The sequence below is a fragment of the Brassica rapa genome, chromosome A01, assembly GCF_000309985.2.
Source record: "Brassica rapa cultivar Chiifu-401-42 chromosome A01, CAAS_Brap_v3.01, whole genome shotgun sequence".
In the NCBI taxonomy this organism is placed as follows: Eukaryota; Viridiplantae; Streptophyta; class Magnoliopsida; order Brassicales; family Brassicaceae; genus Brassica; species Brassica rapa.
Window position 1 is genome coordinate 7,900,203 of NC_024795.2, and position 24,247 is coordinate 7,924,449.

Below are 24,247 nucleotides of genomic sequence, written 5' to 3' on the forward strand. Positions count from 1 at the left end.
TAGTATTTAGTGATGTTATGCATTATTATGTTAGAAAGTCGTATTATATCGAAGAGAAAATTTTAAAATTTGTATAATTTATGAATTAGTTTACAAATTCGACTTTTGTATGGATCCAAGACAAAGTACCTATTGGGTAATTTTTGGACCCACAAATTTTTATCGAGTCCAGGTCTTATTCGAGACCCAATCGAGTATCCAAAGTATCCAAAATAGTTTTTATTTATTAGGTATATTTTAATATTTTGAATATGTTTTTGAAATTACGGATAATTTTTAGTTTTCAAGTTTAGATTTTTGTTATAGTTTCGAGTTTTAGGTAAAATTTCATTTTAAAAAATCGCATTTTGATAAAAATTTACGTTTTGGTTTTCTGATCAGATTTTGAGGTAAAATTTTAGGCCTTTTAAATATTTTAATATTTTGGATATTCATTTGAGTTTTTGGGTATGTTTTTGTGTCAAGTATCTTTTGGGTTTTCGTGTAATTTTTCGATTTTTTTGGATATTTCAGATCTTTTCGGAGTTAAAATATCAGAACCGATCGGACCCGTTATGTACCCAAAAGTTAGAGTTATTTACATGTATTTGAATTATGGATTCAGACCTGAAAGAAACCAACCTAAACCCCAAACCAAATGTTTTCAAATACCTAATTAGGTCCAAATGTCTAGGACTTTAAGGATCTATACCCAAAATGAACCGATATGTTCCAAATCTGAATATTCGATGCCTATATTTCTTATATTTTATGTGTATTTTATAATAGTTACATTTGTTAAGTTTATGAGAACCGAGATTAATTAGCAGATTTTTGGCTAATTTAAAAGTATAGATTTATAGGGTTTTAAATAGTTTAACTTATATTAAATAACAAAATTTTATTATAAATATTTTTACTTTTAGTTAATTTCCTTACCTATTCCCCAAAATTGTTAGATTAATAATTTTACTATTATGATTTTGTTTTCATATCATACTATGTGTTTTGTTATTGTGCTTCTTTTTTTAAACCCTAAAAAATAATGTAATATCATAAGTACATATGTTATAACAGAAATCAATTAGTTTCGTGAGCTGCTAGTGTTTGACCGTAGTGTTTGTTTTAAATCGATTAGTAACAACAATTAACATAATTAACATAGTCTGTTCCTTATAAATAGAAGTAGAGATATTTTGATTGATTAAGGCAAACATTAAATAAAACATATTATTAATAAATGGGTCCAACAACTTTGTATAAGTAGATTTTTTAAAAATTCTTCCCTTTTAATAGTATAGATTCTTATAAAATATACATAAAATATAAAGATTACGTTGTAAGATAAAAGTGTACATAAAAATCTAAAATAAACTAATTGATAATTTATTTAATTTTAAACATAAAATCATTTTCTTCTTTGATATAATGCAACTTTATAACTTAATAATGTACATCACAACCATAAAATAAATTTATATCTAACATTGTTATTATCTAAAGAGAATCCGCGCTTTCAAAACACAAATCAAAATCTATTCTATACTATTAAAACATAATCATTCTAACAATCTACTTATAAAAAATGGTTACACCTATTCATTTTTACCCCAACCTATTATATACAACAAAATATTATTTTATAATTAACCCCTATTAAAACAACAATGATAAAAAGCAACAATTAAATCATATTACATTTTATAAAATCCACATTTACAATTAATCGTTATTCAATACACATTTGATATTAACGTAATCCACCTGAATCATTTTATGAAAAACATACAAAATTAGGTTGAAGCTGAGATACCATATATCATCCCTATGTTCTTGATATCCTTGATAAGCTACATCGTGAGGTCAATAACTCGAACGAGGACAAACTTCAGATAATGAGTACATACTCATTTGAATGTTTTTATGTTCAGATTATTGATGAGGAAGAAGCTATGACGCTACCTTTACATGATGCATATACTTATTCTCATCCCCAAAATATTTCATGCATGTAATATCAAAATCTGTAACTGAAAAAGGCATACTCATAATTGATATTTGTATACATTATTTTCTATATCATCGTATAATTATATCCCTAAATCAATATATATATATATTATATATAATATATCGTATAATTATATCCCTAAATCAATAATCGTATAATAATATATATATATATATTATTCCGTAAAGATGATATTTTGGGACTGTGAACTTTTAAATCTATCTACGTGTTTTGAATAAGTATTATACATGATTTTAAAAATAATTGTATTAGATATTATGTTAAATTATATTATGTTTTCCTCTATTCACGTGATTAACAATCAACAAATACGAATCTTTACTAATTATATCCGAATAAGGTGAAGATATTATGCTGAATTTTATACTGATCCATTTAATTTACCTTGAATAACAACAAAATGACTATTTTAACAAATACTAGATTTTAACCCGCATGTCCCTCGGATATTTTTTATTTTATAAATGTATTTGATATTATTACAAATGTTTTAAATATATAAATTCTATTTTAGTATTATATATGAAAAATTCTCTAGGATAGCCATTTTTAAGTTTGTATCACAAAAATAGCATTTAATGAAGAAAATGACCAAAATAAATTTTATTAAAAGATAAAAATGTATTTTTACCCTAGAGTTAACTAATATAGACTTAGGGTTTAGAATTAGGGGGTGAGATTTGAGGGATATGGTTTCAAATTTTTAAAAAATAAAAATAAAAATAAAAATTTTCAAAATAAAAAGAGGCTATTTTAGTCATTTTCCTTCTTAAAAGCTATTTTGTGACAAAAACTTAAAAAATGCTATTTGAGAGAATTATATTGTGTAATTCTATAATATTATTGTTATATTTCTTTTTCGGCATTTATTAATATATAGTTATTGGTTAAATACATTTTAATTTATTATTAATTTTTATTCCTTACTAATATATTTTTGAGTTAGATAAAATAAAATAACAATATGAAATAATCAAATAGATAAGCTCCTTCAAATATGTTTTTTTTGTTAATTTATACATTTTTATAATAAATTTTTAAAACAAAATGTTTAAGATAATTTATATTTACATGTTATGCTTAAAATAATATACTCTAACATATATTATTTTAGTATTTTACGGGATTTATAAATAAAACATTGTTTTGTTTAAATAATATAACCCTATTATTTTAGTAAACGTTCTACATAGTAGCATCTATCTTATTATTTTACTAAATTTTATTGATAAGGATATTTTTTTGGATGTTATGATATTAAGTTTTCTTTTTATTTTATTGCTTTAATTCTTACAATATACATACTTTGTTCTTTCGTGGTGCATTTCAAAAATTTATTTTTTATTATCCATGTATTTATCTTTTGTAAAATTTAAAATATTATCATTTTGAGTTTGAATATTTATTTTCAAAATTTAAAACTTTGTTAAAAAAACTTTGAAAAATTACACTACTATTTTTGAGTTTAGAAAATTACATGAATTTTGAATTTGTTTTTGTTAGTACATTAATATATTATTTTATAAGAACTATTTGAATATTTGGTAATATTTTCTAAATTTGTTTCAACAGATTTTGTTATAACTACAAAATATAATTAAAATTTGATTTGTCATTAATATTTTAAATGAACTACTAAAATTTCATAGTTTTCTAATAACATATTTTTAAATAGTATATGATCTAAATATTATTATATACTATTATATTTTTGTATATAAACATTTTTTAAAATATATTGTTGAGAGTTTCAAAATAAATTAAAAGATAATATATATTTTTAGATATGAAAGTTTAACCTATGTTAATAAATTTATTTTGTATAAAACTATTATGTAATTTACGAATTCTTTCAACCCATTTTAATTTATGAATAATAATTTATTTAAAAAAACATTAAAAAAATAAAATTTGTTAATTTACCTATTTAATATAATTTTCTCATATTTAATTCATATATCACTTCTATTTTTATATAATACAGAATATAATTATAGAATTTATAAAAATAGTATATAACTTTTATTTTGTTTTATGATAAAATTTTAGTTAACATTGATTTATAAAATATTATATTACTAATTACAAAATTAATTAATATGCTATTTTATAAAAATATTTAAATTTTGAAGTAAGATTTTGTTAGATTCTTTCTCAACAGTTTTTAAAATTTAAAAAATAAAATTCAAATTAATAGTTGGTTTATTATTAATGTTAATAATCAAATTTGTCATATTAACTAACTTTTTAAGTGATCCTACAATAACTTGTTAATAGTAGATAAAAATATGACTCTAAAAATATTTTATCACCCAACATTATAGTTGTTAATCAATAACATTATACACCATATAATATGCTCAATAATGGACCTATTAAAATGAGTGATCATATATCATACACCATATTATACCATGCCATGTTACATTATTATCCGGACCATATTATACCATATATCATACCATGTCATACTATATAATATGCTCAATAATGGATCTACAATAATTTATATAGAAATTTGTTTATAATCCAAAAAATAATCTGCGCTTTCGAAAGTGGATCGAAATCTAGTATATCATTAAAACTTTGTAAACCTTTATAACTTACTGACAAAATTATTGACTAAAGAGCCCGGTATTAATTTGTATTTAAAAATTATAAAACAAAAAATACTAGATTTCAATGAAAGTGGAAAAAATGAAAATAAAACTACTGATATATAATAACATAAAATTTTATGTAGATGTTTTGTTCAATTTAAATAGCTAATCCAAGAAGTCTCTCTTAGTATGCATGATCATGATCTTCTCAATAACATGACTATTTTGACTTTTCTAATAAAAAAGTATTAAATATTATTCCCTTTTAACAAAAATATATATATATTTTTTTTTTTTTTTGCTAAATGGTAAATATCATTGATGACAATGAAAGTCTGGTTACAACGTAATTGAAAACCACATTCTGCTAATAGCCAATTTGATCCTAGTGACCGCAAAAAAAAAATTAAAAAACCACTAGGATACAGAGTGATTAATTCTAAGCCTCTAGCAAAAGAGAACTAAAAATTAATAGGTTCAAAGAACAAGTAGAACAACAGTTTAGACACCCAATCAAAACGCTTCTTGCAGTACCTGAACAATCAGATGAAGCAAGAGAACAGCCCGGGAAAATTCAGTCAAGAACTCACCAAAGTGGCTCCGAGCAGGCATCAACGGGGCACCTGGCTTATGCCCCGGAGCTCCGCTGGAGGAGGACCTCGACCAGCAAATCCCAGCTATCTCGACAGGGAGACAAAAGTTCAGCCACAGTTACGCTACTAACACGGAAGCTCGAGTTACGGTCAAGCATAGGCGGTAACAACTCAACACCGCCCACACGACACAAATGATGCAGCAGAGACCACGAAAGAACAAACAGCCAATCTGTCGGAGCTTTGAACACCAGGGTATGAAGCGCAGAAAGGAAAAATAACTCTCCTTTAAAGCAGGCAGCCCAAAGACGATAGAAAACTCCACCTATGAGCAAGTGAGTCACCACATCGGGTTGTCCTCAAACCCTAGCAAGCGACGTCGGTAGCAAGAAGGAGGAGTCGAACATATCACCATAGGAAGCCATGGATGTTGACACTTGAACTACGGGAGAGGCCCCCAACGAGCACCTCATTCTCGTTGTGTCGTCTCAGACCATTGGAACAAGACGGGGAAGCTCTAAAATTAGCAGCCGAGGGAGGAGACAGGAAAAGCAGAGGAGGCGAAGAGAGACCGGAGGAGAAGATCGCGCTTCAATCCGGCAAGCCTCTGTGGCGGATCTGACCCAGAACCAGCGCAAAACAAACCCTAGATCTACCAAATCGACGGCGCCTCCTGCAAGCATACAGATTGTCACGACCTCGCCCTCTCTCCAGAGATACTGGGGACACACCCAGACGTCGGTTTGGTCACCGGATCTGGCCACAATCCGGCGAGAACCAGAGATGGAGAAGCAAAGAGGAAGTGAAAAAACCTTAGCATAACAGGGAGAGGTATTGGAAAAACAGGGAGATTACAGGGTGGCGGACCGACGGGAACAGACCCACCGCCGGCCACCAGAAGAGAGCGCAGAGAAAGTCGCGAGGAAGAAAAGGTTTGGTGGAGAGAGAACAGAGAGAGAACGTGCTTCTCTCACCTCTCTCTTCTTCTTCTCAAATAGTTTTTAAATATATATATATTGTTGGACAATTAGGTACCAACCAAGAACCAGAACCACAGGAAAGAAACAAGAGAAAGAATTAGGCAAACAAATAAATAACCCACAGATCCCACCGATCAACTACCTATCCCATCTGCTTATTCATTTCTTTCTTTTTTTTAATTTCGTTTAAATTGTCATACCCCTCACTACCCCTCACCACAAACGATATATAAATTTCCTCTTCATCATATTCGAAGAAAACATATACAATTTTTCCTGCAGAATTCTATACTCTCGTGATCTAATGGCGAGCGAGGAAGTCGTGGTGGTTGAAGGAGAGAGAGCAGGAGCTACGATTGTATACGGAGCGGAGGAGTGTTACAAGAAGTCGGTGGAGCTTCTAGAGGAGCTAGGGTTTCCAAAAGGTGTGATGCCTTTGAAGAACCTCGTTGAGTGTGGAAGAGTTAGAGCCACGGGTTACGTGTGGATGAAGCAAAACACCCCTTATGAACATTTCTTCGAAGGCACCAACACTCGCGTTTCTTACGGTCTTGAGGTCACCGCCTATATCGACAAGTGTTGTATGAAGAAGATGACAGGTACTGTACTACTTTATGTAATTATACATTTTTTTTTTTTTTTTAATTTTTTTTTAGACCAAAAAAAAAAAAAAAAAAAAAATGTAATTATACATATGGAATCATGGCTTTAATTATTATGTATATGTAATTGTGGGTATATTGTATATAGGTGTGAAGAGTAAGCAGATGTTTATGTGGGTACCGATTGCGGAGATGAGTATGGAGGAGCCAAAAAGCAAGAAGATTTACTTCAAGACTCCTATGGGAATCGGCAAGTCGTATCACGTTACCGCATTCATGGACGAGGAAGAGAAGCGCAACTTTTACTTGGAGAATCCCAAAAAATAAATCATTTAATTATTATTATAATAATAATTTGGTTGCCTTTGTTTTTATTTAATATTTGTACTCTTTTTTTTAAAGTTAATATTTGTACTCTTGTAAGGTTGCTTCTTTGCAATTACTGAATTTTTATTTAACAGAATATAATTTAGCAAAAAAAATATACTGAATTTTTTATTTTGATAATTATAAAGTGGAATAAGATTTGATATATTTGTAATGCAACGGACAATTTATAATTGAAATCGATAAAAATATTTTCAATCGAAAAATACCTCACATAGTCGACGGTGAAACCCAATGTTAATTCGCAAACCATATACTAACGGAAACAAATAAAACAGAAGATTATTTAACGAAAATAATATTATACCCTGTCCTATTCGCGGTTATAGAAAATCTTAAATATTCTGGTGCAATTTTAGATACTTTCTACTAATAAAACTCTAAAAAATGAACTCGATATTCTTGTTTTCTTTTTCTTTTGGTTGTTGTAGTAAAATGAAGGACTCAACGTCCGTTATCAATGGTGAGGGGCCTTCCTGTCTGCATAGCTTTAATTCCCTTCCCTATTAATTACAGTACTACAGATGGGCTTATAACGGATCGGGTATCCGGACAATTTTAAGATATCCGGATCCGAATCTTTATCCGGCGGATCCATAATTTTATTATCTTTATCCAGATCCGGGGTTCTCGGTCGGATATCCTTCTAAAAATTGTAATATCCAGTGGATATCCGGATTCAGATCTAAATCCTTAAAATAAATAAAAATAATAATATTAATATATATAAAATATTAACAATAATTTAAAAGTAAAAATACATATAATGTTTTTAATTATTTCTATATATAATATTATTTACATAAAATTTATATATACTATTATAAAAGTGAAATATTAAATAAAATTAGTTTTTATATATAGATATTACTATTTTTGAAATAGTTATTAATAAAACTTACGGATCCGGATATCTAAATTAAAAAAATCAAAATATCTAGATCCGGATCTGGCTTTGATGGATCCAAAATTTTACTATTCGGATCTGGATTCGGCCCCTCTAGATTTTCAGATTTTCGAATCGGATCTCTTCAAATCCGGATCTCGGATAAAGTCCCAGGCCTACCTAATTACGGATACATGGAGCGCCTGATCACATTAATTTACTGTCTGGACTTGCCTGCGTAGCTTTAATTAAAGTAGCAGAATAACATAGTTAGGTGAGTTCAAGACATTCATTAATATTGGTAAACTAAGATTTTTCTGCGCTTCGCGCGTGAGTATATTATTTGTTTTAATAAATTTATCGTTTAATAATTGGTTATATTATTGTGTGGTTCAAGACAATGTGGTTTTTTTGAATTTGCCGAACATCTGTTTTTGTATTGTCTCATTTCAATAACTGTAATTCATTAGCACTATTTTTATTTTATTAACGGAAATACAACCTCAACGTCTTATGTAGTTGACCAATTTTTCTTATAAATAAGTTGAAACATTAGTAATGTATATTTTGTTCAAATATTTTAATTTGCTTTATCGTATACTTTTAATATTTTCTCTTCGCATGTATGGTTTATAATGTGTTTGTTTTCAAAAATATTACCACAATATAAGTTTTTATTTGAGAGTCCTTCTCGATTTACAGTACTAGGAAATGTGGATAAAGTTGAGATTGAGCTTTCAAGCTTGTCCAACTTGACAAGAGGTGGGAGAAAAAACTCTTATCAAATATACAAAACATGGAATAGAAAACGTTTCGAGGAAGAGGAAAGGGTGGTCGCCCCAGACAAGGCTCCTTTCATTAGATATTCTTTTTTTTCATGCGATTTATGGTCTATCTAGTTTTTACTTTTACCTTTGTTGTTTCAGTGGTTTGGGTTTCAATCATTCATGAAAATTGTTTCCTGAAAACTTTTCCCAGCTATATCTTATAATCGTTTAAGTATAAATATGAAAGCCATTAGTCAACAAATAATATAAGTTTTTATTCGATATGTTGTATCTCTTTGTTTTCTGAATACCGATGTTGTGTGTATTTAAGTTATTTGTTTGGATATAATAACCTTAGATCTGCACTTTGTATTTACACTTCTTTCGCATTTTTAAAGCTTTCTCCCTATTCACAATTTTGTAACTATTTTTTGAAATCTTGATTTTAATCTTGGCTGTAGTTTTCCAACAATTTCTTGCTAATTTTCCTGAATTGAGTTTATACCAAAAAGAGACAATAAATCAATGAGATACACTACTTTTCTTTTTAATTTCGTTCACCTTGGTTTGATGCAATGCAAAAGCAATATCATAAATGGATTTTATTATATTTTGTTCTTATTATTTTCTTATATTTCTTCCTGTATATTCTGTTTTTTCGGTTATAGAATTAATTTTTAATAATTTTTATTTTATATTTTTATATCTTGCTTTTAACAAACTTTTTTGATTATGTATTAGATATTGGTTATTTATCATTTTAATTAATTTCTCAGTTGAGTTTAGTGACCAAAATGGACAAAAGTTTTCAAATTCAGTTCTTTTATATTTTAATTGTCTTGAATTTGATAAAACTTGAAGAAAAATACTGTAACTAGATTTTGACCCGTGCAACCGCACGGGTGTTTGTTTTCACTTTTCTATACATAAATTATTGTTTTAGAACATAAGTAGTATATATTTTTAATGTTAATCATATACTTAAATATTTATATAACTATTTCAAATACAATAATTTTATAATTTGCATGTTATAATTAATTAATTGTTTAAACCGTATGTATTTACTACTTCTTATTATATATTTATCTTATTGTATTTGCATTTAGTTATTAAGCAAATTAATATATTCATGAAAAAATATATTTAAAAACTATTTTGTATTTAATTTATGCTAAATTCTGACCCGTCTTTCAAAACTGGATTTCTTTTTACCAATATTTTTATGCTTATTCATTTTAGATAATTTATTATTCTATATATAAAAGTCTAAGATATGTTAACTTTTAGACATGTATTATATAGTTTGTTAATTTTAAGATGTTCTATCATCATATAATATTTTAAATAAATACTTTATATTTATGAAAATAAAATTTATAAATTTATCAATTGAATATAATTTTATCATATTTATTTTAGTATAATAATTATATTTTAACATGATCATGACTATAAAATAGATAAAATATGATATAATTTATTTATTTTTATTTTTAAACCATAACTTAAAATACACTAAGTTATTGTTTAAATATTTTTACACAGATTTATTAGAATTTTTAAAATATAATATATAAATATATATTATTTTATGATTAAAGTAGTTACAAAGATTTTGTATTATTAACTTAAATACATGTTAATTTTTATACATACATTATATATTTTTATACATATATTATATAGTTTTATAATGTTAACCCATCTTACCAACATATTAGATTTTATTTTGAACACAAATATTTTATAATTACGAAAATAAAATATATAAATATAAATTTAATACAATTTTATTATATTTAGCTCAATATAATAATTTTATTTTAATATGATTGATTATGATTATATAATAAATAAAATATTATAGATTTTTTTTTTTTAATTTTATATAACTGAATATATTAATGTATAATAATATTTTAAACTAATTTCGAAATTAATTAAAATATTTAAATATAATTTTGAAAATTAAGATCTTGTAAAAATCTTTTTAAACAGATTTGTTAGAATTTTAAAATAAATATATTTATATTTAAAATGAAAAGATATCAAAAGATATTATGATTAAAATATTTTAAAAATTCTATTTATTATTAGTCTAAGCTAAAATGTAATATGAATTTCTATGAATAGGTTCATTATGTCCATTTTTAAAAAAAATCACACATGAATCAAGGTTGTGACTTCTGTTTTAATATATAAGATGGATTTCTGTCCTTTTTGTTCTTTTGAAAATTTTCTTTATATTTTTGCAATTTATGTATTAGATTATATTATGAATTTTCACGGAAATATTAAATGTTGGCTAATGTTTTCATAAAATTAATTTATAGGGACTCTTAAGATACTATTTAGAATTTATAGCGCCATGTGTCAAATTAAGCTTTTTCTAAAGATAAAAAAACTAATTTAGTAACTAGACTTTATTAAAACATCAATTTTCTTTAGTTTAGAGCCTCACTTAATGGTGCACCAATGAGGGTGCTCTAAGACCCTAAAAATCAACATGCGACCGCTAATATTAGTACACTCATGATTAAAAACTACTTAGAAAACATTAGTATTAAATATAGGGAAAACCACTCACATATATTTTTGTAGCATCGGTTTAACCGGGGTGGGCAAACAACCCAAACCGAACCAAACCAAACTGATCCAACCGAACCAAAATCGATCCAAACCAAACCGAAGCATATCTTTAACCCGGTTGGTTCAAGATTTTATCAACCCAAATTGCTCGGTTTAGTTTTAAACCGAACCAAACCAAAAAACTGAAGTGTTTTTTAATTAGATTAATTAAATATACTAATAATATTAAGATTTAATATATTTAACCATTTAGCCTAAAAAATAAACATGATTTTATACATTTTACTTTTAAATGAATAGAATAAGCACAACTTAAAATAAAATAAAAGAATATGAATCTCATACATTAACATCAAAACAAAAATTTATTTTATCATATTTATATTAGGTTTGAAGATAATAATATAAAATTATTGAATTACATCTACAGATTTATTGTGATGTTTGGTTTTACGTTTAAATATAAAGTAAATATTGATTTAAATGATGATTTGTTTATGTTTTTATAAATTATATTTTTTTAACTGAACTAGAACAAAACTAAAAAATTAACTCGGCTAAACTGAAAAGTATAAATAAAACAAAATTAAACTGAACCAAACCGAACTAAAATCGAACCGAACACAAACTAAACCTAAATAAAATCGAACTAAACCGAACATAAATCAAACCATACTAATTTAGGTTGATTTTAGTTCAAGATTTCTAAGACCCAAATAACCTAAACCAAACCGACTCGTAATTAAACCGAAATGCCCACCCTAGTTTAGCGAGACAATACTATTACGATAATCACAGAGATTGCATATATGTGCGTGTTTGTGTGTTCAACGGTCAAGCGGGTCTAAAAGAGACATAAAAATCACATCTTCTATTTTTTTCTTTTAACTCTAGATAATTATGCTATTGAATCATACTTCCTATTTACATGGAATATATAAATTATACGACATTTCAGAATTCAATGAATTGATAAGCATGCATACATAAACATACGTGAAAATTATTATTTGATACGACTCGTTTGTTCTCATGGCTGAGTACATAAGGATTTCCTTAATTTATAATGATCAAACTTGATAAATATACTTATCAACTAATCACACAGATCAATTGATGATCGATCACAATTTTCCATAGAACACACTTTCAGAAAGATGAAGTCTTCCAAATCTCTCGGAGCTCTCTGGCAAACTCATCCTGTCTCCCAACGACCATGGTGATATGATCTTTTTTCTCAATAATTTTAACTAGTGCCCGAGGAATCCGCTGTTTGACGTTGTAGCTACACTCGATGGGGATGAGCTCGTCGTTTTCTCCGTGAAAGATAGTCACGTTACACTTGAGCTTATCTCGTACGACATCCAGATACGTATCAAGTTTGCTTCCTGTCCCACATATAATGTTGTGTAGAGTATGCCACGCAGCGTTGTGCGTGTGACACATAAAACCTTCTATTAAAAAGTTTACTGTCCTGGATTGATAAAATTAACTATTAGTTTTATAGATGATCATATAGCAAAATGTAGTTGTTTCTTATTAATAAATCAGCATATACACTAGCTACAAGCCTACAACATTAAAGAGTGCTAGTGTATGCATGGGCAGCATGGCAGATATAATAACCTCTAGGATTATTTCATATCAAACTTGGCATTTTATAGTGACTATTTTTTTTTCACTGAAAACTACAGTTATTGTTTATTTTGTTTAATCAAATTCATATCTGGTCGCACCGAACGGATGCATTTTCACTCCAATTTCCCTAGCTATTTAATTTAATATTGAAGGTTGGTTGTTCTGGTTAGACGAGAGCATTATTTCTAACCATACATTTTTACTCTAGATACTTATATATGAGAATCTATACAACATAGTCCTAAAAAGTCAATATATACATGTCACTAAGATCGGTCGATCAACCAACTAGACATTTCAAGAGTATAATCAGTTTCAATTGCTCCAAGTACACATAGTCATAAGTACTTAGGTTGGAAAGTTAAAATTTAGCATAGCTTTAGAGTCTTGTTAGGTTGCCTAAGCCTCTATTTTCTTAGGGCTAGCCTCCAATGAACGAAGACTCATATTCTAAATTTCTAATGGCATGTCAAAACACGTGGCTCACTGTATCTGGTTAATTGATGTAACTTGTGGCTCACGTTAACACCACGTGTAGTTGTACTTTATCTAAATTTGTTTGTATATAAATTATTTGGTGAGTTAAGGTTGTAGTAGTCGTAAAGTGAGTACACACTAAATAGCCAGCGACCAGATACGGCGACGAATTAAATTTGCAAGTAAATTTAGGTCATTAGAGGTGGTTTTTTTGGTAACTGATGAAAGCATCTAGCTACATTATGATTCTAAACTTCAAATAAAGTTGATAAACTTAAAACAATCAAATAATCTTAATTTTGGAGTAAACCTAACTTGTAAGATCACCATGTTTTAAAACATTCCATACAAAACCACTAACATTCTTGAGCGATAAAGGTTATGTACTAATTAAGTATAGGAGACTTAATATCTGGATCTGTTGAATTTTAAATTCTATATATCTTTTCCAATTCTTTAGCAAATGATAATTAATAAAATGAAAATAAATGATAAGAAACAAAACCTGTTATTACGGGTCAAGAGTTTAGCCAGGAACTGCCAAAGGCGGTGGTGTTTGCAGATAAGGAGACAGATTGTACGGCTAATGTGTTCGTACCAAGCAGCCATCGACGCTCCTAAAGCTATTGGCGGCCAAACCTTCCTCGGCGCCACCTTCTTCATCACGTACTGCCTCGGCTTCTTCTCTCCCACAGGTACCGGATAATACGGCTGCCCACGCGTACACATGCACACGTGTTGTATTAGTCTTATTTCACATTACTTATATGTTTTTTTGTCAAACTAATAATATTGCATTTTTATTAATTTCAATATTTCTTACTAAATGAACTCACCGGAGCAAGGAGGGTGAGCGACTTGATTAAATCACCGTGTCTAGCCGCGAGGTCAAGGGCCAAAATGCATCCCAAAGAGTGAGCCACAATGTGGAAAGACTTCACATTGTGTTTGTGTAAGACCGATTTTTCGATCATCTCTACGTGTTCTCGCAACGTGTAGAGCGAATCAGCTGGCTTAGGGCTCTTTCCGAATCCTAGAAGATCCACCGCGAAAAGTCTATAAGCTGAGGATGTAGCCGACAAGCTTGGAAACACCGTTTCAGTCCAAAACGCTGATGAAGATATGAAACCATGGATGAACAAGACATCCTCTTTCGCTGGTATCCCTGTTTTAATGAATCCGATTGTTTCAAAACGCTAGAAATTGAGTAAAAGCGTTTACAAATTAAACAGAATCAAATTATTTAAAAAAAAAACAATGAAAACTATGAATAAAGAAGGTTTGATAAGTATATATAAATGAGCACAACAGTTTAACTAAACTTTTGCTAAAAAAATAACATGCGAATGCATAAAGTTAAAGACACACACACGAGAACTTAAACCAAATAAAGATGTGAACTTATAACCTTTTGGTATTTGAGTTTTGACAAAGAGGGAGTGATCTTTGTCGGAAGTAGAGGCCCATGACGTACAAAACCCACAATCACAATCCGACCATCGAGAGACATCATGGCTCAAATTCTGCGGTCTGATCTTTTCCCGGAGCATCTCAACGACCGTGAAGTTCACCGTCAAGCTTGACTTTGCTATCGTTTTCCTCCGTTTGTTCTTAGTTAAAGTCTTCTCATGATGATGGTGGCTACACTCGGAGTCGGACGGAGAAACTTTAACGAACCGTTTATTGAGCTCGGTAACGGAGAGGTCGGAAAGAAGAGAAGGACGTGTGTAAAGGGTCTCGGAGATATCCTCCAGCTCAATCTTGGAACGTCGTCCGCTACAAGAAAACCAAAAGGAATATCATACCGACCGGTTCAGTTACTAAACCTACGTAAATTTATAATTTTCAACCCCTACGGCAAAAAATTGGCTCAAGGTAACAATTTGAAATTTATATAGAGAAACGGAGGACATATATCATGAGTCGGTTATGAAAAAAAATTGAGCATTTAACTTGTAAAAGTTTGTATAAATTATAAATGATAAGGGTTTTCTTTGGGTAAAACGGGAACACTACATGTAATGATATTTAAACACGTATTATACCTTTAACAAGAAAAAACAGGTATTATACACAAATTTTAATTATATATACATAGTAATTAATCATTTTTTTCCTATATATATAAACACAAGCTATTAAGATCCTTTTGTTTTATGTAAATTAATACATTCTGGACATGGACAATTCTGATATTGATACATTTTGCTTTAATCAACAAATACATACAGAGACAAAGGATACCTGAGTTCTTGAAGCGGAGAAAGGGTAAGGATCTTAGATACGCCATTATTGTGAGACAAGAGAATCTTTCCTCGAGTCTCCGTGATGGGTTCCTTGGCCGATAAACAATAACAAGGCTTCCACTCGGCTTCGAAAACATAGTCTGCTACTTTGTAGACGACACAAAGTAATAAATCGACGATGTCTAAGAGACAGAAAACAAGGAAGCTAACGGCTTCATTAAGCCATCTACCTGCTACGGTAGCTGCTCTTCTTGTCATCATCACAGCGATGGCTCAGCAAAGCTTAGAGAGTATTATAACTTTTTAGAAAAATACACAACTCTTCTTTATATATTTGGGAGTTTAAGAAGAGAGATCCATGGATGAAGTCGAATTGTGTTGTATAGTGGTGCACTGTATTTATATATTATATATAAGCTGTCTTTCTATTTCCCTTTCTATTTGGGAGTTGAGAAGAGGAGTGTATGGCATGGAGAGACACAAATCTATGGGTTGTGTGAATGTATATAGTTTATAGACTATATATGATACGTGTTAATATAAAATATGATGTCATAACGTGAGATAATATTCAAGACACTCGAAAACGACTGTTTAGGGGTCACGGATCCACCGGTTTAACTGGTCCGGTATTTAAAACACTAGCTAAACAGTATGTGGAGGTGAGTTCATTTTGGACATCTTTATATGGGTTTGTCAAAAATTCTATGTATACTGATAGGAAGATGGTGACTTTAGTCCAATTAACTTTTCTTTTACATATAAAGATAAATGGAACATAAAACAAAACGAAACTTTCTCAAAGGAAAAAAACAACAAAACACAAAAGATACCATTGTCAATGCGTGCAAGACTAAGTGTATTTTGCTAATTTGCGAATAAAGTTGGGAGTGACAAACTGGGGATTCCTTATAATTAATAACTTGTATGCACAGACAAGGCATATATATAAATTGTTTACATATATATTGTTCTATACATAAAAATAATATTTGTACGCAGTGAAAAATTTTAAAGCAATTTCTTGACGAATGTGGAAAATTCTTTAGGTGAACAGAAAACTTTGTACGAAAAAGACTTACAAATGAGAAATCAGGAAGATAAAAGAGCTAGGTAACCAAATAGAATTAAAATACAAAATTAAAGGATGTGAAAAAGGAGAATTGTGGGTTGTGTCATTAAACGTCCAAAGAAAAAGAGGTGCATGGTGGTTGAACCATCCTGTGAAACAGCAGAACCAGTCCATGACTTGGCTTTATCATATGATCATGTAGAATCCCCATTTCATTGATATTTCTCCTTTACATGTATTATTTTACGTCATTCTATTTCCATTTCATTATAATAATCATTTCTTGTTCCACTAAAATTTGTTAAACCTTTTTTTCTTATCTAACTACTTACAATTACAACGTTTATGCTTTGTTTCATGACACGCAATTGTATCTATTTTTAGACCAACGTAGAGGATGCAATAAACAATCACTTTTTTACTTTATTTCACAATGCCGCTTGTGGACGTGATAGATTCGAGCCATGTGATTCTCACAAGTAATAAATAAAATTTATTTAAAAATAAAATTATATATTAGCTGATTCTACATAATAGCTAATTTCAATAACATAATCATTCTTGTGTGGAAATATATAATCTTATTACATTGAGTTTGTTATAGCTATATGGATACTAGATGGACATTAACCCAAGCTAATTTTGGGGCATGTAGAAGAGCTGTATTATTGTTTTCATTTAAGACATCCATGCTGATCAACCAGGGGTGAAATCTGAAAGTGATGACTAGACATTTCCATCATTGTGAACTTTATAACCACTTGGTCACCATGAATTCATTTATATTATTAAAGAAAAAAATCAAAGTTTTTGTTTCACCAAAAAATCTAATGATCTTAAATTTCTCTTGTATTTTCTTATTTCCTACAAACTCTTCTGTTTGCATCCACAAAACTTGTGTTCAGTGATAATTTTAAAAACGTAGTACTATCTGATTTTAGGTGCTCATAAATGAGAATAAGTATGCACAACGTACAATATAAGAAGTAAAGAAAAACATGGTAATACGCTGTGTTTCTTCCTATGTCCAAATCAGAAGACCAAACAATAACTCGTGACAACTCTCCCATATTCAAGTAAGAAAAGTGCACAACTGGTCGAGAAACTGAATGATTCAGAAGATAAAACAAAGAATCTAGTTTTACACTGGGTTGGTTTAAAATGTTACCAAACTCATCATATATCAGTCAGATCGTCATGTCGAACATCGATAGGTTCTGATCCGTACAAAGGGATATGCATGACATCTGTTTTTCATACTTCAAACATTGTTCTGCTTGGTCAAATATGCATGTACTGTTAGGTAATAATAGGATCGAATATTCATTTCTTTTTCATCTCTCATTAAATATTGGTTCGATGCATTCATACAAACACATGATTGTTGACGGCGTATTTACTGAGCATTTGGTGCATATGCATAATGACGTCGTTTTTTATTATGCTCATTGATTTTAACGAAATAAAAGGAAGCAAATGAAAGCTCTGTTTTCAAACTAACATATTTACCACAAAAAAAAGACATGCATGAATCGACTTGTACTTTTTTCGAAGGTAATGTATTTCATTTTACATCAAGGTAAATTCGTTTCCTTCAGTTCCGAATGCTATTCCAAGTGTGTGTGTTTTTCTACAAAACATGAAAATAATAGATTTTATGATGAAAGATAAATGATATAGAGGCGGCGAAGTCCGGATATCTGGTTTTTCATGCCATGACATAAATATTGATATTACATTCAATTAGCTATGACTCCACCACGATTACATGTCACACGACCAAGACATCTCAGAGTAATTTGTAGAGTACAATTGAAAAATATCTTGTCACGTAAACGAAATTCTGATTGTTTGAATAAATTTATAAATTCAAGTGGTGCATTGTACACCACGTTTTTAGAATTTGCAACAAGTGAAATAGTGAATTGTACATATGATGATTGAAACCATGCAAGTAGTTGCAACAGTGAAATTGGTACGAAACACTATCGTAAAACAGGCCAGTATATGGACTTTCTAATAATGGGCCTTTCTTGAGCTAATATACATATCGGCGCATGTTGGGCTTTTAACATTTGTGTATAAACACGTGTAAAAGCATGGATTATTTATTACTAGGGGTTGGCCCGCCCTGCGGGCGGGTGAGTTTACATTAAAATTATATTATATTATATTATATTATATTATATTGTATTTTAATTTTATAAAACAATTGAAAATTATTTTAAATTGAATATAGTAAATATAATTAGTTTTCTAATTAGATCATATATATTTATTTTGTTAACATTTGACCTTTATTTATAATTTTTACATGTTTAGATTTTTATTATTATCAGCTATATTTTATGACATTGCACTATTTTATTTTCAGTATTCATTTCAGTTATATTTTTTAATGGAAATACATTCTCTTAGAGTTAAAGTTTTATGTTTGATTTTGTTATGTTTTACTTGTAGAAGCTGGAGCTGTACAAATTAAGAAAAAGTTAGCTTGTGATATTTGTGGAAACTTAAATCAGTACTACGTTTCTAAATGCATAACTAACCTTTATTTAGTGAGATTCTTTTCTTGCATTTTTTCTATCCCATCCGCCAAGCTCTAGTTGCACTTGACTTATGAGTTATGTAAATAGAGTAAATGTAATACCTTTTTCAAGACTATTATCGCCAGTCTTGGTACTAAGTTGAACGTTTTCACTTGTGAAGTTGCTTGTAAATTTCACGTACAAATTTACATGCTTATAGAAATGGTTTTAAAGTTAGCATGCCTGTTTATATCGTTTATGATCCTATGAATGTGCATCTCCTCATCAGTCTGGTTAGACACAGAGGTCCACACGGAACCTGTAGATAGAGCATTCAAAAGCATTAGCCTCATGGAATATATGGAAAATGGGTTATAATATGATGGGGAACAAAGTTTCAATTTCTTTGAACACGTGGAGCAGCCATAACACCAACCTTTATCCGGATGAATTTCATTCACTTTGGCAGTGCAGAAAAACTCAATTATCTGTGAAACATCAAAGAACACGTATAATTAGCTGGAGTATTTACTTGGGATTTCAATTTATATAGTTGAGACAGTCACCTGAGGATCGGCAGTGATCACATATTCTTCACATTCATAGCTTTCCAAAACGGAGATGCCTGAGACAACGATTCGACTGTAAGGCTCGGGCTTTAACTCGGAAAGTGGTGTCTTGGAAGTCGCTATTGTTCTTTAAGGTTCATCTTTGTATGTTGAGTGGAAAAGAGAGGAATCTGTGAAAATCATGGCGCTGGAGATGCCTTTTTATAGGTATCAGATTGCAAAAAAGTTGAAAAGGACTGTAATGAGAAGTAGTGGGTTCTCGAATTTACTAAAATTAAATGTGAAGATTAATGGTTTGTTCTTAAAGTGATTTGCGACGTTACTCTAATGATAATCTTAGCTCTGCCTAGAAAAGTGATTAGGGTTCTGGAGAGGATGACTAAGAACGAAAGTACTCTTCTTGAGTCGGGGCCCAATTGCTATGTTTGGAAAAACAATGCTATTTGGGTTATATGCCCACGAAAGATAGTAAGGAGAAGTGTCGACCAGAACTGACTATATTAAACAAACAATCCATGGGCCCAAATGTTTGATAGGCCATAACCGGAGAATCCCAAGTCCGTAAACATCAGAAACAAAAGAGAAAATAAAGGCTGGCGTGTCAGCATTTGCCCACCCTTCTCTGCTGAGCTGGACCTTCTAAGGAGAGACTAAAATCTCATTTATTGTATAAGAACTAGGGATTAACCCGGGCTACGCCCGGGATTTTTATGTTTTTTTCAATTTAAGTTGTTAAATTATTTATATTTAGGTTATGATATATATTTATATAAATGTTAAGATGCATGTCATAATTAAAATTTATTTTTAAATTTTAACACATTAAATTAACATATTTTTTACTATTTAAATATTTTTTTGGAATTTTGTTGGCTATCTAGTTATCATATTTAGCAAAGTTATCTGTTGAGTGTTGGAATAAATGTTTTAGATATTTAATCAAACTGCAGAGTATTTTCGGATCGACCATATGCTAAACAATCGATCGATCCGTAAAAAGATGGTCGATCTCCTTAGCCAGGTAAGTACAATTTTAGCAAAAATATCTTTGATTTTTAAATATTAAGTATATAACTATTCTTTTGAATATTGTTTTTTTGAATTGTATTTTCTGATTAAGTCATTGTATTATAATGTTTATGTAAATATTTTTTTGTGATGTTTGAATTTGTGTTGTTCGTATACTTAACCTAGATGATATTGATGTTTAACAATTTATTGTTTTCTGGAAATAGAAAATAATGATATATCAAAACATATCTAATACTTATTAAATGATAGTATAATGTAAATTACATCCATTATTTGAAAATACCATTTGTTGTTTTTATTTTATTTTTAAATCAGAAATTCTTTTTATTTAAAAACATTATTCATATATAGTATAATAGTTTAAGTTTGGAAGATTAATATATATATATATATATATATATATAAATTATGTATATTTAAAAAAAAAATTTAAGAAATTATATATTGAGTAACTGAATAAAAACTGAATTTCTTATCTTGAAAATCAAATAATTATATTTTTTTCTTTATGTTATACTCACCAATCCATCATTGATATTTATAACTCAGTATGTTTTTAAAAAAATTTAGTTTTAAGAAATAAACAAATTTAATAAATTAAATTCATCACCTATAATGTTCTGTAAACTATATTTGAAAACTCTCTAAAATTGTATTTTAAGCATAATATTACTATTATTTAATTTAAGTTATTTTAAGCATAATATATGCTAAACCAACTTAAATTATATTTACAATAGGACCATCCTAAACCGGTTAATAAACCAAAAACAATACTAAACCAACATGAATCAATACCTGATTCGGCGAGAAAGGAAGTGTTTCGGGATAAACGCTTGAATGGTTATTAACTGTAATGGTTTGATCATGAAAGAGTTACTATGAATATTAACAATAAAATTATGGATTAGATTAATTTAAATTTGTAAGAATACCTTTGAGTCTATGAAAAGCAATTCAATTCCCATGAATAAGTTTGGCTTTTGGAAGTTGCGGGTTTTCCAACAATGAATCCACCTAACAAAAAGTTCGTTGTTATAAAAAATCTCTTTCAAGGTCATTAAAGGTTTTTGGGACGGCAAGAGTTGATGGTGGAACCATTTTTTTGCTCGAGTGCTTTGAAGTTTTCCTTGATAGTGTGAGGTTGATGTTGATGGAATAATGAGTTTTATAGAGACTTTCTTGATGTAAAACTACACATTTTTATTTTTTTTGTTTAATGTGGTATTTCTATTTTAATATAGTTTACTACCATTTTAAGATAGATGTACATTTTAAGATAGATGTTTAAATCTTAATGTACTTTTTCCATTTCTTATATTTTTTATTTACATAATATCTATATTTTATATTTTAAAATAGATATTTAAATCTTAATGTACATTTTCCATTTTTTTCAATTGTGTATTTACTTATATTATATATTTTCCATTTTAAGATAGATGTTTAATGCTTCATGAACTTTTTCCATTTTTTTTTTAAAATTGTGTATTTACTTATTATTATATATATAATTCATATATTATATATTTACATTATTCACTTATTATTTATTTTCATGTTTATGTATTTCCATTTCTTGTATTTTTATTTACTTAATGTCTCTATTTTACATTTTAAGATAGATGTTTAAATCTTAATGTATGTTTTCCATTTTTTTAAATTTTATATTTCCATTTGTTATACTTTCTATTTACGTAATATCTGTATTTTAAATTTTAAGATATATTTTTAAATCTTAATGTAATGTTCCATTTTTTAAATTGGGGATTTACTTATATTATATATTTACTTAATATTTTTTTATTGTGTATTTCTATTTCTTATATTTTCTATTTACTAATAATTTTATAATTTAAGATAGATTTACATTTTAAGATAGATGTTTAAATACTAATGTAATTTTTCCATTTTTTTTCAAATTGTGTATTTCCTTTTTTTGTACTTTCTATTTGCGTAATATCTATATTTTATATTTTAAGATAGATGTTTAAATCTTAATATTCTTTTTCCATTGTTTTTAAGTTGTGTATTTATTTTTCTTATACTTTCTATTTTCTTAATATCTATATTTTACATTTTAAGATAGATGTTTAATATTTAATGTACTCTTTCCATTTTTTTTAAATTGTGCATTTACTTATTATTGTATATATAATTCGTATATTAATATATTTATAATATTTAATTATTATTTATTTTTCTATATATTTATTATTTCTCTTTCTTATACTTTATATTTATTTAATATCTATATTTTATATTTTATATTTTAAGTCTTAATGTATTTTTTCATTTTAATGTAGAACGGTAATATTTAATAGAAGAACTTGGACAAATAGTCAAATAGTTATATTTATGTTTTTTTATTTTTTTATAAAATGATAATGTTACATTACGGAGATAAGCCGTTTTTTCTAGTGTAAAATGGTAATCTTACATATGTTTAATATAGTATTTTCATATTTTATGTTGTATGTTTACATATTATTTATTATTTTCAAAATTATATATAATGTTTTTTTTACAAAATAGTAATGTTACATTATGGAGATAAGACGTCTTTTTTTTAGTGAAAAATAGTAATCTTACATATGTTTGATGTAGTTTTTCCATTTTTTATGTTGTATGTTTACATATTATTTTTAAAAAAATAAAAATGTAAAATGGTAATCGTACATATGTTTAATGTAGTATTTCTATTTTTTATGTTGTATGTTTACATATATTTATTATTTTCCAAATTATATATAATGTTTTTTGTTTTTTTATAAGACGGTAATGTTACATTATGGAGATAAGCCGTCTTTTTTTAAGTGAAAAATGATAATCTTACATATGTTTAATGTAGTTTTTCCATTTTTTATGCTGTATGTTTACATATTATTTATAATTTTCGAAAATTAGTAATATTAAAATGTAAAACTATATTTTATATCACGTGTCATCTTTCGGGAGAAGTTTTTTTTGCTGATGTGGACCCTCTATGGAGCCTCAAAAGGTCACTTTTATTAGTAAGGATTTCGAAAGTAAGTAATATTAAAATGTAAAACTATATTTTATGCCACGTGTCATCTTTCGGGAGAAATTTTTTCCACTGATGTGGACGCCCTATGGAGCCTCAAAAGCTCCTTTTTATTAGTAGAGATATGTTTAATGTAGTTTTTCCATTTTTTTATGTTGTATGTTTACATATTTTTTACAATTTTCGAAAATTAGTAATATTAAAATGTAAAACTATATTTTATGCCACGTGTCATCTTTCGG

The 24,247-nt window shown here is 28.4% G+C and overlaps 2 protein-coding genes across 2 annotated transcripts; one reads left to right on the forward strand and one right to left on the reverse strand.

Moving 5' to 3' along the window:
• The first annotated feature begins 6,247 nt into the window (after positions 1-6,247).
• LOC103861763 lies at positions 6,248-7,270 on the forward strand. Its single transcript, XM_009139472.3, has 2 exons — positions 6,248-6,783; positions 6,935-7,270. The coding sequence occupies exons 1-2, from the start codon at positions 6,489-6,491 to the stop codon at positions 7,111-7,113; spliced, it is 474 nt and encodes a 157-aa protein (XP_009137720.1). The 5' UTR covers positions 6,248-6,488; the 3' UTR covers positions 7,114-7,270.
• Positions 7,271-12,268: 4,998 nt separating this feature from the next.
• Positions 12,269-19,589, reverse strand: LOC103861771 (probable lysophospholipase BODYGUARD 3). Its single transcript, XM_009139479.3, has 5 exons — positions 15,778-19,589; positions 14,942-15,309; positions 14,370-14,698; positions 14,039-14,244; positions 12,269-12,892 (listed from the first exon to the last, which is right to left on the reverse strand). The coding sequence occupies exons 1-5, from the start codon at positions 16,038-16,040 to the stop codon at positions 12,568-12,570; spliced, it is 1,491 nt and encodes a 496-aa protein (XP_009137727.1). The 5' UTR covers positions 16,041-19,589; the 3' UTR covers positions 12,269-12,567.
• Positions 19,590-24,247: the final 4,658 nt, after the last annotated feature.

What these genes read in the sequence shown, in the direction of transcription:
- LOC103861763 (XM_009139472.3), top strand. Translation starts at nt 6,489, where the DNA reads ATGGCGAGCGAGGAAGTCGTGGTGGTTGAAGGAGAGAGAGCAGGAGCT. An exon ending in TTGTATGAAGAAGATGACAG is followed by an intron (nt 6,784 to 6,934) that starts GTACTGTACTAC and finishes TATTGTATATAG; the next exon opens with GTGTGAAGAGTAAGCAGATG.
- LOC103861771 (XM_009139479.3), bottom strand. Translation starts at nt 16,040, where the DNA reads ATGATGACAAGAAGAGCAGCTACCGTAGCAGGTAGATGGCTTAATGAA. An exon ending in CGCTCACCCTCCTTGCTCCG is followed by an intron (nt 14,245 to 14,369) that starts GTGAGTTCATTT and finishes ACGCGTGGGCAG; the next exon opens with CCGTATTATCCGGTACCTGT. An exon ending in CTCTTGACCCGTAATAACAG is followed by an intron (nt 12,893 to 14,038) that starts GTTTTGTTTCTT and finishes TTATCAATCCAG; the next exon opens with GACAGTAAACTTTTTAATAG.